This window comes from Symphodus melops (genome assembly GCF_947650265.1).
Source record: "Symphodus melops genome assembly, chromosome: 16".
Classification (NCBI taxonomy): Eukaryota; Metazoa; Chordata; class Actinopteri; order Labriformes; family Labridae; genus Symphodus; species Symphodus melops.
In genome coordinates, this window is record NC_136706.1 from 2208239 (window position 1) to 2228163 (window position 19925).

The window sequence follows — 19925 nt, forward strand, 5'->3', positions numbered from 1 at the left end:
CTTCTGCTAGTTTAAAAAAAAAAAAGCCTGTAAATTGAAAACTGCCTCTCAAGTTCTGGATTTCTCCAAAGACGGGCAATAACAACCTGAACCCACAGAGCAGAAACTCCCTGACTCTCTCTTTTTAAATAATTTAAAGAGAACATAAAAGATTCAAGGTCCTGTTTATTTGTCATTTCCCCTCACGAATCACGTGACTCTGATACATAAGAGAAAAAAAAGAAAAGAAAAAATGTATGACACAAAAATACTTGTGTTCAAAGTCTTAATTTAAAACATGTGCACCCACCCCATCCCAAAATGTGCACGCAAGCTCCTGCACACTTCTCACTTGCAATGTTTTGTGTGAAGGAATGTTTCCTGTGATGATAATCTGTAGCACACAGTGACGTCACAGTAACCATGAATACAATATGACATGATGAAATAATTATCAACAATCCAATTGAAATCCAATGTCTTGTTTTGACTTTTTTTAACCTTTATTTAGCGGAGCTTTTTTAAGGGTTCATATAGTATTTTGTAGTTATGCAATTAATTATAATTACTGCACAACTTGGGAGAAAGTATTGTATTTTTTTCCCTCTGATCAAAATCATTAGACATCTCTGACCACTAGAGGGCGGGGCAGTGTAAGCAAGGACAGAAAAACATGCCATGTATGTATTACGTAACTGCAGATCATGAATATTAGGAGCTAATAATAAATAAAGAAGGTTAATAAACGAAGAGACAGGTCGAGGATAATAAAACGTTTTTGCTGTTATCATTGTATGTTCATGTGGGACTCTACATGGAGCTCCTCTGGAGAAAACTGTGCTTAGTGTCTGCAGCTCGCAGCGGGCTCTGTGCCAGAGAGATGCGGGATGATGGTGCAGGATGAGGATGAGGGGATGGGGGGGGGGATATGATGGGGGTGCACAGATGCCTTTTGCCTTTACATAACAGCAGCTGGCGCTGGATGCAATTGGACGATAAAACCGCTGTCCAAAACAGCATCAGCATCCGCGCGCGCCGCATTGCCCCGAGCCTGACAGACAATAAGGGGGGGGGGGGTTGACGCAGAGTGCATGCCTATTTTGGGAGGTGTAGACCTCCACTTGCTGCAGCAACAAGGAGTGCAGTAAAACAGACAGTAAAATGTGGGTGTGAGAAAGAAAAAGGGGAGTGTGTGTTTGTTTATTAGCTCTACCTGTCACTGTCCGGTAGGCGGTGTTAATGTCTGTGTGTGTGTGTGTGTGTTTGATGGGCCGGCGGGGGGCGGGGCCGCACGGACATGAGTAAATGACGTCAGCCCCCAGGTCGCCCAGCAGTGAAACAAACATGGCGACAGAATGGAGCGGGCAGCAGGGTTACATTCTCACTGTCGTTATCTGCCTATGGAGCGCGGTCGGGGGGCGCACAGAGGCGGCAGCTGCAGCAGCGGCAGCAGCAGCGACGGGGTCCGGTGGCAGCAGCAGCGGGAGCCAGGTGCTCGGCATGCGGCTGGAGAGGAGCGACAAGCCGGCCAGTACCAATGACGACGGTGTCATCCAGGTGACAGAGGAGAGCTCCGTTCAGCTCCGGTTTTACGGGGTGCAGCTCCACTCGGGCACCTGGACGCAGATCCGCTTCACGGAGGTCACAGGAGGGGAGGAAGCAGGAGCGGACGAGGAGGAGGATGGGGCAGTGGCGGCTGCAAGAGGAGGCAGCAGCGGCATGATGGAGGGACCGGACAGGACTTGTGTTGACTTCACGAAAGACATCAGTGTCGGGACCTTCATGAACGTGAGCAGCAGAGGCACGTCCGGGGTGCTCACCATGCACGTGAAGCCGCTGCGCAAGAGTGAGCCGCAGAAGGAGTACGCGTTGTGCACGGCGAGCGTGGACGGCAGCAGGTGGGTGCTTCTCGGGGACAGCGATGGCAGGTTGCTGGTGGTGGAGGAGAAGAAATCCCTGCTGCCCTTGTGGCTGCAGGTCATCCTGATTTCCTGTCTCCTCGTGCTCTCCGGGATGTTCTCCGGGTTGAACCTGGGCCTGATGGCGCTGGACCCCATGGAGCTGCGCATCGTGCAGAGCTGCGGCACCGACAAGGAGAAGAAATACGCGCAGAAGATCGAACCCATTCGCAGCAAAGGTAACTATCTGCTGTGCTCGCTGTTGCTCGGTAACGTCCTCGTGAACACCACCCTCACCATCCTGCTCGACGACCTGATCGGCTCCGGCCTCGGTGCCGTGGTGGCCTCCACCGTGGGGATCGTCATCTTTGGAGAGATCGTCCCTCAGGCGCTGTGCTCGCGCCACGGGCTGGCTGTGGGTGCCAACACCATCATGGTCACCAAGTTCTTCATGTTCCTCACTTTCCCGGTGTCGTTCCCGGTGAGCAAGCTGCTGGACGTCCTGCTGGGCCAGGAGATCGGCACCGTGTACAACCGGGAGAAGCTGGTGGGGATGCTGAAGGTGACGGAGCCGTACAACGACCTGGTCAAAGAGGAGCTCAACATGATCCAGGGCGCGCTCGAGCTCAGAACCAAAACCGTGGAGGACGTGATGACTCCCATCGGGAACTGCTTCATGATCCAGGCGGACGCAGTTCTGGACTTTAACACCATGTCAGAGATCATGGAGAGCGGATACACGCGCATTCCGGTTTATGACGACGAGAGGTCTAACATTGTGGACATCCTGTACGTGAAAGACCTGGCCTTCGTGGACCCAGACGACTGCACCACCCTGAAAACCATCACCAAGTTCTACAACCACCCGGTCCACTTTGTGTTCCACGACACCAAGCTGGACGCCATGCTGGAGGAGTTCAAGAAAGGTGCGTATTTACTGCGCATGCGCACGTTTGGTTGCGGCCATCACTCCATGAACATCCCACAACATCCTTCTCTCTCCTCCCCCCCTCTGTGAGCTCTGTCTGTATTGATCTGCTTTATTGATGAATGGAAAATCAGCCTACTTTCAAACACACACAACATGCAAGTGACTCATTTGAAGCAGTGCAGCAAATATAGAGATGAAATGTACATTTACACAAGTTCTGCACCCAAGCACAAGTTTAAGGTTCTTGTAATTCTTCAAAACCTTAATTTGTATGTCCCAGTAATGCAGGGAAGCGAGAAAAAAGAGCACAAAAAAAAAATATATATATAGGCAATATAAATGTAACAAACCAGATGCCATCTTGAGATAAATATAAATCAAACAGGGACCAAATAGCATGAACAGAAAAACACACATGAACAATTAAATTTTAAAACGATATCTGTAGCAGAAGGGATGCATGATAGCTAATTAAAAGATTATGAGGATATACTTGATCAAGTATCAATTAAAAACAGCCCCAGTTTTCATCTTTTCTAGCCACAGGCAGGGGGGGGGGGGTGTTACAGTAGAAAGAATGACTTTGACTTTGACTTTTTATTTTATTGTCCCCGAGGGGAAATTCTTTTTCACCAGTATACAGTTTTAAGGGCAGAGGGTGAACACAGGGAGATACATGTGGGACAACAGGACATACAGTGCTTATGGTTATGGGGGGACCGGGGATCGGGACTGAGGTGGATTTTTATGACGGAATGACGGATGAGGATGTCAAAAGACTGTAAAGCAGAGTTTCCATCAGTGTTTTGAAGACCAGATACCTCCAGCCTTTTATTATGATAGGACAGTGGATGGAGTAGGCTGTCGAAGAGAGAGAGTGACATGTGGTTCGGACTTGAACCCGGGTCCACAGCTTGGAGGTCTATAGCCTTCATACATGGAGCACAGCAGTACTGCTAGGCTACCTGTGCCCTGAACAGCAGGATTTATTTTAATATAGAAATGTAGAAGCTCTGCTGGCTCTTTGCCTGACACAGACAAGAGCACTTTAACACTTAGAGTAAAGTCAGGGTTGGTCATTTTCTCCAGATCCACTTTTTAAGATTTTAGTTGAAATTGTCTTTAGGTCCTGACAGAAATTAATAACTCGTGCTCTCTGAAAAAATGATCTAAGAGAATCCGTCATCTGTAGCAGTTTGTAAGTCTGTAAAAAACGCACAGCAGCCTGATTCACAAAAACACACACACACACACACACACACACTCAGGGAAAGCTAACTAACTCGGTGCGTCTGTGTGCTCCAGTGACGTTAGTTTCTATAATTTATAGATATACTCTGCCTCATTGCTGAAAGCTTTCAGTTCACAAACACAAACACGCTAATAGCCCCGAGCAGCTGAAGTGGAATAATTCCCGTCTGCTGAGAGTTGGTAGAAACTGCGCCGTGGTCTATAAAACAGATTTCACCACAAACTTTCCAGTGATGAGAAAAACAATCACGCCTCTGTATGACTTACACATAAATGATCTGTAAATAAAGTCTGTAGACATACAGGAGCTCTGACATTATAAATATAACTAATGGTTAAATCAGTACGGGGCTGTCAGCAGCAAACAACTTCACCCACAAGTCGCTGGAGTCTGCGGCCTCAAAGCAGCTGGTCCAGGTTCAGTCCGACCTGCGACTCCTCTCCTGCATGTCATTCCCCGCTGTCTCTCTCTCTCTCTCTCTCTCTCTCTCTCTCGCCCTTATTTCTGACTATCTTCTGTCCATTCAAAATCCCTATTGACTTTTTGAGTTAGGAACCCATGGCTCTAAAATCCTAACTCACTTCCTGGTTTTAGGACTCATTACTGTACCAGTCTATAGAAGAGAAACTTGTCAATGTAAAACTAAATAATTTGTAAACGAGATGAATGCATTTGGTGAGCTGAGTTTTTGCAGCGTGGGCTTTTTATAAACCAGTTGGGGGAACAGATAATCAAATAAAAACAATTAATGATGAGTTTCAGATACAACCACAATCCAAAAGCATTTCCTGTTTGGCTGCACAGTGAACAAACTTCACGGAGCACCTCGTTTTGTTTTATTGGCCACATATCCGTGTGTCGCATAATCCTGCGGCAGGTTTTTTTTTTTATTCTCATCATCTCTGCAGCTGCTGATGATCGTCTTCTCTCCGGGCACGGACTAATCAGTGAAATGAGCCGTCGTTGTAACCTTTTGATGGGATGAAAATCTGCACATTCAGGCGCGGGGGATTAGTGCGGGAAATCTCCACACCGTGAATACAAAGCTGCAGATATGAAAACAATGTCAGGCCGGCAGTGAAATAAAGCTCATTAGGATGATAACGAAGCTATTTCCACATATTAGAGATAATTTTCTTCACTGTGATTTAAAAAAACAACAACATAAAGGAACATAGAGAAAGCTGCATCATTTTTTTTTAGAGATTATTGGAATGCAATTTGTTTTCCATGTTATGTAATTATGATTCTGGGCAGGCATGACACAAGTAAGCCTGACTTTATCCCACCAGTAACAGATTAAGAAACGTCTTTTATCACCTGTCCTGCAGACTCTCATTGGAAAGATTCTCCAGAAAGAAGCTCAGTTTCATTCGTCTGTGGCTTTTTTATAGCTCCCGTGTTTTTATGAATTCATCCCAAAGAAGCTTAACGAGCGTTGTTGTTTCAAATTGTCCGAACAGACACTCAGACAATCTGTCCACAGCACAAAAGAAATCAGTGCTGATTTGATTGGTACATTTTTACAGGAGGCTCCATATTCTGACAACCTAAATCAACTGACTGCGCTGAATCACTTAAATCTCATTATGATGCTGTTTGTCCAACATTTTAAACATTTACAGCGTCTATGTTTTGTTTCTCAGGCTTCATTTTATGAAGATTATTTTTCTCATCCGAGTATTTATCATTATTATAGTTTTAAATCATATCACATTAACAGGTAAACTTCATGCACACTGTCTTAACTTGCAAACCTTTACTGGCCCGGAGTTTACCTGTAAGTTTTTTTTTTAATACACACATTTCTCTACTCTGCATCTGTCTAATGAAGAAGATGTCTATTATGAATCCTACTATGTACTAAAACTGTCCTTGATAATTTTCTTAAACTGGCATCTTTGTATTTTTTGTTAAATTCGCACATTTTAGAAGTTGCTTAATCAGATTCAAAACATTTTAACCTTGAAAGAAAGACAGAACAGAAAAAAAGTCCCTCTCAGAGTCGAGGTTAAATCTTTCGTGTCAGCTCCTGTTTTTATTCTGCTGATGTCCCCTGAAGCTAACGGCTAACATGAAGCTGCTGCGGGGCTTCTGACCCCTGAGCGCAGGGAGTTTAGAGGTCACGCAGTCAGCCGATGATGCCCATGATAACGAGGAGAGTGAGTCATCCTGTCACTTTCTGTTGGCTTCATCTCTGTGCTGACTGTACAAACACTAAGGCGAACAGGCCTGCTTGTGTTGTGGTGGTGACAGTTCGCGCTCAGATGTGAGCGGAGATGATGAGTCATCATGGACACACACACACGGAGCGTTTCTGCTCTTTAGTGTCCTGACGTCACTGCAGAGTCGGTCCGTCTGTTCTCCTCTGACTGTAACTCATTCTGCGTTTAACTCACAGAAGCTTTTCTCCTGCAGCTTAGCCTCTCTATACATCTGCATCAAACTCAGCAGCTGTTATTATGGGATGTACTCATTTAATTTTGGCTGATCACTGATATCCATACAAATGTTTTAGCTTTTTTTGATATTTTGTTGTTTGTTTTTTTCCCCTGTTTTTCTTACTCGTCTAAACAAAAATCATCATTATTACAACAAAGTTAAAGGAGCAGTATGTAACTCTGACCGAGGCGTTTAAAAAGGATACTGCATCAAAACATCACAGAGAGCTGTCTCCACCCCTCCTCTCTACAGTGGATGCTCATGTAGGTCACCATGTGGTGGACACTGTAGCTTCAGTGTTTAGCCAGCTCTGCATGTGGTGGACACTGTAGCTTCAGTGTTTAGCCAGCTCTGCATGTGGTGGACACTGTAGCTTCAGTGTTTAGCCAGCTCTGCGTGTGGTGGACACTGTAGCTTCAGTGTTTAGCCAGCTCTGCATGGGTCTGTAAAGCTTTCTGCGTTCTAACCTCTCTCCATGTTTCATCTCCAACATTGATCCTAGTTTGAGCAGCTTTCTGCTGCTGGAGCTTATTAGAAACATGCAGAGGCTTTTTAGCTCGGGTACAATCACTTCTATCTGAAGCAGTTCCACTGCCCGCTTCCATCACTGCAACACCTGTTCACCTGATAACTGCTCTCATATCTGGCAAACCCAGGGGCGTCCAAAACGACTGTGTGGCGGTGCATTACAACCGTCTACCTCCAGTGGTCCAAAGAAAATTAAGTGCTAAATAAAAAGATTTTCAGATTTATTTTGGATTCATGGAGTGGATGTAGAAAAGGCATGTTGATGTGAATCATGAAGAACAGCAGATGGACCTAAAAACGATGAGTCCTCTCTTTGATATTTGTTTATTTATCGCTCTTCTGTTTTTAGCTGATTGGAAGGAATCACAAGATACAGCATGAGTTATGAGAAACCTCCTGATGCTTTATTAGCAGGCTGTTATCAGACGGGCATATTTATACATGCAGTGCTGATGTGTCCTGCGTCTGTTAAGCATAGAAATAAAACATAGTAAACCAACCGTTCGTGCATCATAGAGATGCAACTCCTCTCTGACAAAGTGCACCAACGACCCCCAAAATCAAGGTCGAGCTGTGTTTTCATGAATAAAATGCTGTTTTCTTGGGGGAGCTTGTGTCGCAGTGATTAGTGCTTGCGTCCCATATATGGAGACTGTAGTCCTCAACACAAGCAACCCTGGTTTGAATCCGACCTGTGGCATCTTTCCCGCATGTCAATCCTTTCTCTCTTTCCCTGATTTCCATCTCTGTCCACTGTCCTATCTCTCTAATAAACACAAAAATCCCCTTTTCTGTCTCTACGATGACGGCACATAAAAGTCCAAACAAAGTCGAACATGCTGTTTTTGGAAGGCATCACTGTCTCATAATCAAAAAGATTAAAAGGTTATTTATGCAAACTGCAACACGTTGATGGAGTGGAAAATATCCTGTTTTTTTTTTTTTTTTTGCTTTATTTTTTTAGATTTACAGATAAATGAAGGGGAATATTTTAAAAGATCAAAAAATAAATACTGTGAACAATTCAGAACTTTTTAACAGTCTCGCTCTGAGAGGGCAGATTTGAGTTACTTTGGTCCACACGTACACACAAACCCTCTACACACACGTGACATGACACAGCAGCAGCATCAGTAAAAAAAAAAAAAGGGGCAGAAATAGAAGAAGGCGTTGTCTGGAGTTGACCCGGCAGTGACAGCCTCCGTCCTGCTCAGCACATAAAGTGTCTTCACTCAGTGGACGTTGGCAGCCGTCACCGTTCTTACATCACGTTTCAAACCGAGCCAGAAACAGAAGCAAGTAGATGTCGATTTTTTTTTAATGAGACAAACCGAGCCAGGAGAGGATTAATCTGCTGTTTCTCCTCTTCCACACTTCCCCTCTCTTTCTTTCTCCTCCTCCTCCTCCTCCTCCTTTATCTTGTTCTGGCTCCTCTTCCTGCTCCTTTCTCTTCAAAGCTCTTAGTCCACTCCGGGCTATTTTAAGGCTTCAATCTGTCCTCCCAGCGGTCGGGATAAATCCGCTGACAGATCGAACAGCAGCATCAAGCCTCACTTCTTCGTCTTTGATGCTGCCCTACTTTTCCCTGACAGTTTCTTCATCAACACTTTGTGGGAACATGGAGGGGCGTCAAAAGAGGATCCCAATGCTGATGTGCGTGTGTGTTTATATCACAGCTGGTTGTGACATTCAGGTGATCTCTTGTCCCTGCAGGTAAATCCCACCTGGCCATCGTCCAGAAGGTGAACAACGAGGGGGAGGGAGATCCGTTCTACGAGGTGCTGGGATTGGTCACCTTAGAGGACGTCATCGAGGAGATCATCAAGTCCGAGATCCTGGACGAGTCCGACCTCTACAGTGAGTCAGCGTTTCCTTGTTCCAGCTTTGGCACGGTGACAAAAGTCGCAACCTGAAACAAACGACATGCGCGCACACACACACACACACACACACACACACACACACACACACACACACACACACACACACACACACACACACACACACACACACACACACACACACACACACACACACACACACTGGATGGTAACACACTGATATTCTTGCATCCCTTAACAGGAAAAGCGTGAAAGATAATCATAATAATCATGGAGGGGGGGGGGCGCCTCACTAACTTTCCACTTTGTAAATATTGTGTTCGGAGCTTCTCTGGCTCGCCGTCTTTTCAACTCCCTTAATCCCGCCTCCATTTTCTGCGTCTCCACAGCCGACAACAGAAACAGGAAAAAGGTCGACCCCAATAAAAACAAGCCCGACTTCTCGGCCTTCAAGAACGACGCTGACAGCAAAGTGAAGATCTCTCCTCAGCTCATGTTGGCCGCTCATCGTTTCCTGGCAACAGGTGAGAGCTCAGGGGGCGGGGCTAATGTGATAGAGTCTAAAACATACTGACCTCTGAGGGACTCTTTGAGCCTAAACACTTTCCTGGTATCAATATTTATTTACAGAGTATTAAGTCTGTTATTGTATTTATCTTCTAACACAGGATTTTAGTCAATATGTTCAAAACTAATTTTGACTACTTCAGAGCAGCCTTTTTTTTTAATTCTCACAATCCTCCCCCCTGATGTCCCCCCCCCATCTTTTTCCCTCCTCCCCCTCAGAGGTGAGTTTGTTCAGCCCGTTCCAGATCACAGAGAAAGTCCTGCTGAGGGTCCTCAGACACCCCGACGTCATCCAGGAGCTCAAATTCAACGAGAGCGACAAGCGCTCGCCGCTGCACTTCCTGTACCAGAGAGGGAAACCTGTCGACTACTTCGTCCTCATCCTGCAGGTACAACACACACACACACACACACACACACACACACACACACACACACACACACACACACACACACACACACACAAGATCAAAATGCAAACATGTATTTATCGATGCGATTGCCTAATTAAAAAAATATCTCATTACTCTTAATGAAAGCCACATTCACCTGACAAGTCCTGATAAGCTCAAAATGAGACCTGAATGATAGATAGATAGATAGATAGATAGATACTTTATTGATCCCGAGGGAAATTCAATGTCGTGCTTTCGTGTTTTCACTGCTTGAAATGTTGGAAATTCATGAAGAAGGAAATTCTTTCCTTCTTCATGAAAGTGAGTTTTAAAAATGTGACATTTCACCTCGGAGCGGTGCTAACGGTTAATGAAGAATCCTAACGAGCTGAGATTAGGCCGCACAGGTCGTCCTGTTTAATCTGGTAACAAACACGGGTTTATCCCAGGTCGGGCCGTCAGTCTGGAGCGGGGCATTAGCACCCTTACAGGTCGACCTTTTAAGACTCGCCTGACGAGAAAGCAAGTGTTTACTTAAACACCATGCAGGCTTTAAAACGTGATTTAAAGACGGTTGGATGATATTTGTAGTCATAGAAACTCTTAAATGTTTAAAAGATCAGAACGATAAACCTCCTGTCATAAGCCGTCAGTGCCTCTCTAAGCTCAAACACATTTTACTGATAGATTGAAATGAGCGTTCCTGATGTTTAAAAAAAACAAACATGTGCACATCACTTGCAGATGTAGACAAAGATTCTGTCTGTATCTTAACTAGTATTTTTAAACAAAGCAGTCACCTCTGAGGTATGAATTGTGAAATGCGTGCTCTTGGCGTTGCAGCAAATGAATGTCTGACACCCTTCTCATGAGTTTTCAATCTTTATATTTCAGTTCATGATCAGGTTCAGTGATAATCAAGAAACTACATGACTCCAAACACACACCTGAATCCATTACCTGAAGCCTTGGCTTTATGCACAGCAATCGCCAAGACTTAACCCAGTGGTCAGTGTCGGTATTACACCCAAATACAACTCCACAGTGTTGTGTTGGGTTTCAGATCAATAAAAACAAGCATTGTGAGTTGTATATTGCTGTTAATCAGATTTGTACTATACGCTGCTGAGCCACCTGTTTAAATCCTGTACTGAACTGTTGTTCATAATTATTAAAATGGGACAAAATGAGAGGCACAAAAATGCCCATTAAAAGTGTGAAGCCGGCTCCAGCTCTCCCTCCTTCCATCCCTCCCTCTCTTTCCGTCCCCTCGTCTCTTCCTGGTGCAGAGGAGGGATTTACTGACAGACAGCCCTTCCTCCTTCTCCTCTTCGTCTCCTCGTTCATCCCCTAAACTTCCTCTCTTTCTGCTCTTTTACTTCACACTTCAGTCGCTCCTCTGCTGATTTTCAACGCCACTCACTGTCTCGTCTCATCTGCTTTTCTTCTCTTTCAGCCTCCTTAACCCCTCAATCCCCCCCGCCCAACCCCCCTGTGTGTCTCCGGCTTGTGTAAGAGGATCTATTAGTGAAGGTCGTGCAGAGAGGAGCCCCTCTGACACACTGAGATCACACAACCAGAGCCATTCAGACGCCTAAGTGACCGCGTTTATTCATTCCTCAAAGCCTCATTAAGAACCTTCAGCAGCTTTTCTGCATGTTTTCTAAATTATTGGAAATAGATGAATATAACTCAAAAACCCAATAGACCTACTGTCTTATTATTTAATCCTACCATTGAATAGTTGCTGGAACCATATTGAGAAATGGATCACCAGAACAATAATTTGGCATTATTTTAGTCTTTTTTTCATATTTTTTTTTGGGGTGGAAAAATGCAACACAATAAAATACGATACAGTCTGATGAGACAAAACACAATATAAAAACCACGTGACGGCTTAGCATAGCTTAACCTGCTAACACAACACGTCAAGGTACGAAACGACGCAGCGCAGATATGATGCGTTACGATATTATAGGATCCAGCATCATGTGATCATTTACAAACAATACAAAATGAAACGACCCGACACGGCATTAAATCAAACGCTGCACATGGCTAATGCGTAATGATAGCGATACATTACGAAACAATACAACATTAAACTAAATGACACCAAACAATATAACGCAACATGACATTAAACGCAATACCTGACCCACGACAAAGATTCGACCACGACACACGTTGTTCTGTGAATATTGATAAACGCTGATGTTGATGCTTTTAGTGACGATTCTGTGCATTCACTCACTTTTCAGTATCTCATACAGCACATTTGTTGTTTCACTTTACTTGAAACAGAGTTGTGTTGACATCAAGTGTATGCTTCTGTTCTTGGCCTACATGCGTGTAATCAGGCTGCACACACACACACACACACACACACACACACACACACACACACACGTCTGATCTGTTCTACACATTATCGTTGCCTACAATCCTTTCTTTAACAGAGCTGCTCGCTGTTTGTGAGTGTTGTTCATGTGAGGTGTGTTTGTTGTGTGTTTGTTGTGTGTGTGTGTGTGTGTGTGTGTGTGTGTGCACTCTAGTTGACACCTGAGGTGTGGATAAAGTGACTGCAGACACTCAGAGTGCAACCTGAGGCTGACCGCTCCTGTTTCACACCTGAAATACATACATTTGTGTGTGTGTGTGTGTGTGTGTGTGTGTGTGTGTGTGTGTGTGTGTGTGTGTGTGTGTGTGTTGAAGATAGGTAAAGGGACACTGCACCTGAGGTGTGATGTAATATTTATGGAACGTCAAAGTGTTTCAGTTACCTGCCACAAGAGACGACTTGTGCACTCACACTCATTCAAACACACACACACACACGTGTGCGCACACACACACATGTATGTCACATACTATCAGGAATATGACTTTAGTGTGTCTTTTTTGTGTTTGTGTGTTTCAGGGGAGAGTGGAGGTGGAAGCTGGAAACGAAAACATGAAGTTTGAAACCGGGCCGTTCTCCTACTACGGAGTGATGGCTCTGAGCTCACCAACGATGGGTGAGACGGCACACACACACACACACACACACACACACACACACACACACACACACACACACACACACACACACACACAGACATGCAGTTTGGCTGTATCAGACAGTTCACACTTGCTTCATGGTTCCTCCTGTTTTATTTTTTAACTCGCTCTTTTTGTTTTGAAACTTTTCTTGTTTTCACCAAATTCTTTTCACAGTTGAAAATGCGTGTTTTGTCTGTCATTATTACTCACCTATGTTGGAAGATTTATTTAATTATTAGAACTACTAACAAAAAATAAATCCCCTTCTTGATATATTATTAACATATTATTACACTTAACTGGTTGATGGCTAACATATTGTTTATCTTTTATTTCTACATTGAAGGTTAGAAGGACCAAACATTGTTCTTTACAGCTGCTCAATTTATTGTCTCATTTGGCGATAATGACACAAAATCAAATCTTCAATTCTCTGGACTTTGTAGTAAACATTTAGGATTGAGGTAAATGTTTTATTTGTAATGAAATAAGAGTCACGCTCACAGCTGCAGACACTTCTTAAGAACATAGATGTGTTTCTGAAGCTGTGGTTTGACAAAGTGCTATATCAGTGAGTTTGAAGTGAAGCTTTGTGTTAGAGACCAGCTGAAAGTTAATTAGGCTTAAAGAAGCTCTTCCTGCTGACGGAGGTCAGGCAGAGTTCGTTTGGTGTCGTCCGGGCGGTCAGGTGACGCCTGACAAATCAACCAGAGACACTAAAGAGATGTTCATCCTGTTCACTGAGACAGAAGCTTACCTTAATCGGGTTAATTAAAATGTTAATGTGACTGATTAATAATGTGTTCTGGAGAACAATCATTAGCTTTGGGCACTGCAGGTGTAAAAATATTCTTTAAATAAGAGGCTGTACGATCGAGCGGGGTGAAGAAGACTACTTTAATATAAAAGGAGACGATGTCGGAGCAGTTAGCACGGAGCTGGAGTCTGGATGTGGTTAGCTTAGATTAGCTTAGCATAGACTTCAAACAGAGAGAAAACATACAACAACTCCGTAAACCAACACACACTAACAACACCTTTCAACCTCAATCAACCAGTTTTTCTATTTATGATCTAATATTTTATCTCCCCTTGTAAAGACATGCCTCAACGTTATTAAGTCAGTCTAACTCCAGCACATTTATCCTTTGCTTTGCTGAATTTATTTCTGTTTTCAGCCAGCAGGAGTGCAGATATGAAGCTTTGAAGTCAGATTTCAGCCCAAAATAAAAAAAACAGACGTAAATCAAAGCAGTAAATGAGGACAAAGTGGTGAAAGATCCACACAGTTACATAACAGGCCGTATTTACACAGCGCTGACACAAAAAGATGCAGCCATGGACTCAGTGCATGTTTGAAGTGGGAGGTGGAGGCTGTGTGTGCAGGTGGAGGATGAAAGCCGGTGCTGGTGTCAGTCTGCAGGCAGCATCCCTTTAAAGTTGTATTTCTGCTGCCTCCATGTGGTCCAGCATTGTAACTGCAGCTGAAATGTTTCTCCTCACTTTGTTCTTCTTCTTCTTCTTCCTCCCTGCTGTCCTGTTTATTTTATCCTGTTCCTGTCCAGGATAAACTGCCGTCTGTATGTCCTGCTGCTCAGTGTCTGTGCATGTGCAGAGTCAAATGTACATACAGTATGTTAAACACTTTTGAACATTTCACATGCTTAATGCCCATTTATAATTTAAAATCAGCTCTTGTCTATTTGACTGTGACTTAAAGGGGTCAAAAAGTTGCAAAATATTTCTACCTGGGCTCAATTGTTAAAATGTTTTGGTGAGATTTTGAATCTATATTTTTAGTGCTCAGAGTGGTAGACCACATATTGATGTTGTTGAAATTGCTGCCAAGTCTTTCAGCGGGTCATGAAGCGTGCTTAGCTTACAAGACAGGCGGGCTAAAAATAAACAGATAAAAGGGACATGCAGTTTGAGTCTGCATCTGCATTTTGGAGAACAACACAGTGAACATGACCGCTACTTTACTGTTCTCGTATTTTAAGTCATGTTAGTCAGACACAGCCAAAACACTCCGGGACGTCTCAAAAATGAAGGCTGTCCATGTTGTATAGGCTATCTGTGTTTGTGCTAGTGCATGAACGGTACCATGCCGAAGCACACCTCGAAGTGTGGCGTGCTTGAGCACTGGTCGGAGCTCTCCTACTCGTTGAATGAACTGGACTTTGGTTGGTGAAGTGTGCTGAGACACAATACAGAGCTGGATCTCCTCTGAAGAACATATCGAAACAAGAGTTCAATGCTTACCAGGAATGTTTCTCGAGAGAACACGCGAGTAGAGTAACTGGAAATGAGCTTCTGAACGGGATTATTAAAAGGATTATAAACATGGCGTGTCCAGAGGGATGGCCAAGGGTGGCATGGCCGCCCCATTCAAAGAGTCTGAACACGCCCCCTGGTGGCATCACACAGGGATGAGAGATGCCCTCTCTGCTGAAGTGATACAAAACAAACAAAAATAAACAAGCCCATTTCTCTTTCTCTGCCCCTTCCTGTCCCTCCTCTCTCTCAGCTGTCACCCCTCCTCTCTCCCCGTCAGTGGCGTCCCCCCCTCCACGACGCCTCTCTCTTAAGAGGTTTTCTCTGTTCACTCGTTTTCCAGGTAAAGACTTGCATGGGCTAGAGGAGGGAGGGAGGTTATCCTCTTTGAGCCAATCTCACCCTGTTCCTTTTTCTTTTTTCTTTTTGTTTTATCTTCATCCTCTCCAGAGCCCTGCTCCAGCAAGTAAAGACCCAGAGTGAACGCGAGATGTGGGGGGCAGTCTGTATAGTAAAAGTTTAATTAGCTTTTTGATGCTTTTCCAAGCAAATGCTGGCCCCTTTGAGTCATCTTTATTCCTTAACCTAGGCATCTAAAACATAAGCTTAACTAAGAGTATGAGCATTTTATATTCATATCTGAGACTGATTTAAAAACAGAAATTTGTCAATATTAGTGCTGAAATTTTACCAAATGACTGCTGCCGAAACTAAAACCAAGTTTCGATTCAATGTTGAACATGTCTAAATACAAGTTTATAGCCAAGAGTTTTGCTCTTTCCAAATATCTCAAAAGAGTAAATTGGATATTTATAATTGCACAATTGCAATATTTGATTGAGCTGTAAGACTTAAACTCAGAGTAACACGATTGGGAGTTTTCCATACAAATAACAGCATCAAGCATAATATTTCAAATTTGATATGACTTTAAAATGTAATGGTTTCAAGCGCATGTTTTACATATTTCTGTGATGCATTTAAAAAAGAAATATAAAAATAGTTAAAACCATATTTCTACTTCCAAGAGAAGTAGGGGTAGCAATCTTAATAACGTCTGTTTTGTACAAGTTGAAAACTCATAATTAATTTCTCTCACTTATAAGTGAAAATAAATATGAGATTTCAAACACCAGGACAGGTTTATTTTCTGTTATTAGTCGGTGAGTAACGTAGGGTGCTGCAGCCTTTGACCTGTAACAAGCTCAGGTTAATTTATTGCAGAGGGACTGTCAAGTCAAGAACTAAAAACCAGTAAATATCAACAGCAGAATTCTTCAAAGGTTGTTCATCATGACACGTTTAAGAAGCAGACACACTCTCACTTCTCAGCAGGAGGTGACAAACTTGCTGGATGGGGCTCTTGGCGTACTGAGACTAAACTCTAACCCCTAACACCTCCTCTCCTTTAACCATTGATTTACAGTCAGATTCAATGCACAACCTCTGTGATATTCCAGAACAAAAAATACTTTCTTGACCGTATATCTCTGGTTAAAGGATAAGTAAGACATTTGAGAATTATGCTTATTTAATTTCTTTCCTCTCTGAGTGTGATGAGAAGATTGTTACAATTAGCATAGCAGCTAGCCAGCTTGGCCTAGCTTAGCATAAAAAATGGAAACTCTTATTTTTGTAACTACAGAAAGCAAGACAAATCTGTGTAATTTGATAAGCTTGACTTTGACAAATTTATGGAATTATATCCCAGCAGTAGTAGAACAGATATAGGTTAACTAGACTAGTTAACTAGATGCATAATGATGTTAAAACCCCAAATTTTCTGAAGTAGCTTGAATTAGGAAAGGATCGTTGGTTTAGCTGACAGAACTAGATAAGCTTACTCTTTTCATCCGCCGTTTATGCTAATCTTAGCTAATGTCCTACAAAGCTACCTTTAGGGCATGAAATCATTATCAATCTTCCAACCTAACTCTGAGAGAGAAAGAAATATTTTTCTCAAAATGTTGAACTATTCCATTCCTTTAAGCATTAGTTCCTCCCACTTAATCTCCTCAACTGGCCGATCACCGTCGCTCTCTCTCCTTTAACACAACACGTCAAGAAAGAAGGGTAACGAGGACTCTCTTCCTGCCCTTCACCACCCTCCATGACATCACTAAAACCAGCCAATCAGGGAGGTTTCTCCTCAGAGCTCGGACAGTCCTGGACTGTAGCCATAAAAATGCTCAAACGATGCACTTTGCCTCACCGCATGGCATGTTTGTCGCATTCTTTTCATAACAAACACAATCTCATCTCTATCATCAGTCAGTCACAGTAGGATGATGATGTTGACACTAATATATATTCATGTTATATATACGTGTATTTGTTTGTGTGTGGTGTGTTGCTGTGTGATCATGCTTACTGCTCTCACGAACGTCTTCCTTCATTATCCACGTTTTCACATCTTCTTTTTCCTGACGTTTCCGGCGGTGTTTTTCCTCCTTTTGTTAATGTTTAAATGTATGTGTTAGTACCTGTGTGTTTTGCTCACCGTCTTCTTTATCGACCCCAGAGTTTCGTTCTCCGTCACACGGGGGCAACCTCAACCGCTCAGCATCTCTGAGCTGCACTGAGCGCGCTCCGGACAGCGCCTCAGTGGGTGGGAGCATCAACCAGATCCCAGGGACGCCCTTCCAGTACATACCAGACTTCTGCGTCCGTGCCCTCACAGACATGCAGTTTGTGAAGGTAATGTACAGGTTCAACACGGACCATTTAACTGATTCTATAGCATTTTTGCTTTAGCTTGGGTACTATTGTGGAATTTTAATCATTCACTTCTGCAAAGTATATGAAAAACATTCATGTTAAAAGGAACATCATGAAACTCTATAGTGTTAAAAGAAAGCCAGGTTCCCATACAGTAAATGTGTTTTCATTACCAGTAATACATGACTGAAGACATTTAAGAAAGGATCCCTACAGAGATGTATACCTTTATCTTGAATAGTAAGGTGTTCTTAAAAAAAAAACGTATTGACAAAAATGCTTGTTTTACGTCCAAAGCACAGGATCTGTTGTTTTACCTCTGCCTGGAATAATTAGCATTTTTGTGTCACTCTGTGACTTCTGTGTTTTTAAAGCAGTAGTTGTCCAGCTGTTGGTCCAGCCTTAGGGCTCACCACCAACTCCCTCGTGAAAAATCAGGACCCATATTTCAGATATCAAATATTATTTCACCAATCTGATTTGTTAAATGAAAAATGGTGCTGTTTGGACCCCAGGAGGTTTAAAAAGTGACGGAACAAAGTGACGCAGTATTTTTTCTAGGCACACATTTGGGTAGACTGACAACTCCCATAAATCGGTGGACGTAGTGAAAATATACCAAGTGCCCTGAGAGGTCGTGTTTCAGCCATTAAAGCCTGTTTCAAGGTGTCTGACTAAAATAATCTTCTGAGCCGTTCCCTTCCAAGATCAATAAGGTTTTAATAAAGACTCTCGCTTTATCGTCGTATCCCAGCCATCGCTTGTCTTGTTTGATTGATGTTGTTTCTCTTTAGATCACTCGTGCTCAATACCAGAACGGCCTCCTGGCCTCCAGGCTCGACAGCTCGCCTCAGACTCCAGACGGCAGTCACACTCGTCTGGACACGTCTGCCTCATTGCCCCCCATCACGCCACCGGGGACCCGCGTTCCACTGCCGCTGGCCACGCCTCCTGTGAAGCGCCAGCCATCTAGCACTCAACTGCCACCAAGCAGCCGCACGCTGTCTCAAACCACTCCGTCATCTGGACGCAGACCCAGCCAGTCTCTGCCCCAAGCCACGCCCCCTCCAATTAACCACACCCCCATCTCCCAAACCCCGGTGTCCTCCATGAGCATAGCCATGTCCAACCCCCTTCCGACTCTGACCTCCTCCAGGTCCCAGCATTCTTCTGCCGGCTCGGACAACGGGGCGGGAGAGACCACCACTCTGCTCAGTGAGCAGCAGAACTGTGTGAGCCAACGCAGACCGAGCCACGGCCAGGCCCACCCCCAACCACAGGTCCACACCATTAGTCACACACATACTGAGAGCACCATCTAACTCAAGTCCCTGTGGGGGAAACTTCCTGTGCACTCGGTTACAAATACACACACTCGCACACGATCCCTTATTTGCTCGTTGTCTCCTGAACTTTTGTGTGGAAGTGTGAGGAGCAGCACATCCGTGTATTTTGTAAACAGAGATCTTCCTTTATTCCTTCCTGCATGCCTCCCCTCCCTCTCCAACACTAAACAATATCAAGAAAAGACTACAAAGATGGGGAAGGCGCAAGGAACACTAGAGAGCGCGATTAGACTGGATATATCTAACTTAAAGAATCAGTTCACCAGGTTTTAAATGTTTTTTTTTGTTTGTTTTTTTTTGTTATTCAGGCTTGCAGATTGGTTTTGGTATCAGAATTTGAGATTTCGGCTTTCAACACAGAAAATAAAAGTCTTAACAGCAGCAAGGGGGTCTTAAAGAAACACCCTCCCATTTTTATGTTACTGTTTTTACCCAAAATAATAGCCATTAATTGAAAACCAACCCCAAATGTCTGAAATGTTGAAAATAAGGGCACACAAAACTAAAACCATTTGCAAGTTAAATTTTTGTAATTTCTGTGAACTGGCCCTTTAAGTCATCGCTGGTGGGACATAAGCAGAAGACTCTCCTGCTGCGTCCCCTTGGCCCTGCTTCATAGACTACTGTTAACCAGTACAGTTGAGCTTTATTTATTTATCTTAATTTCTGTTTCTATTTTTCCAAAGAGTGCAACTTCCATAATTCTGAC

At 43.7% G+C, this 19925-nt stretch overlaps 1 protein-coding gene across 3 annotated transcripts; it reads left to right on the forward strand.

The window, feature by feature from the left end:
* Nucleotides 1-24: 24 nt before the first annotated feature.
* On the forward strand, nucleotides 25-19597 carry LOC306836705 (metal transporter CNNM4). 3 transcript variants are annotated; one of them, XM_079363929.1, is made up of 8 exons: nucleotides 25-2803; nucleotides 8744-8887; nucleotides 9261-9395; nucleotides 9658-9827; nucleotides 12757-12853; nucleotides 15406-15495; nucleotides 17674-17849; nucleotides 18665-19597. In XM_079363929.1, the coding sequence occupies exons 1-8, from the start codon at nucleotides 1285-1287 to the stop codon at nucleotides 19190-19192; spliced, it is 2859 nt and encodes a 952-aa protein (XP_079220055.1). In that variant the 5' UTR covers nucleotides 25-1284; the 3' UTR covers nucleotides 19193-19597. The 3 variants fall into 3 exon arrangements, with proteins under 3 accessions (XP_079220055.1, XP_079220056.1, XP_079220057.1); XM_079363930.1 differs by lacking the exon at nucleotides 15406-15495; XM_079363931.1 differs by lacking the exons at nucleotides 17674-17849; nucleotides 18665-19597 and adding an exon at nucleotides 15603-16709.
* Nucleotides 19598-19925: the final 328 nt, after the last annotated feature.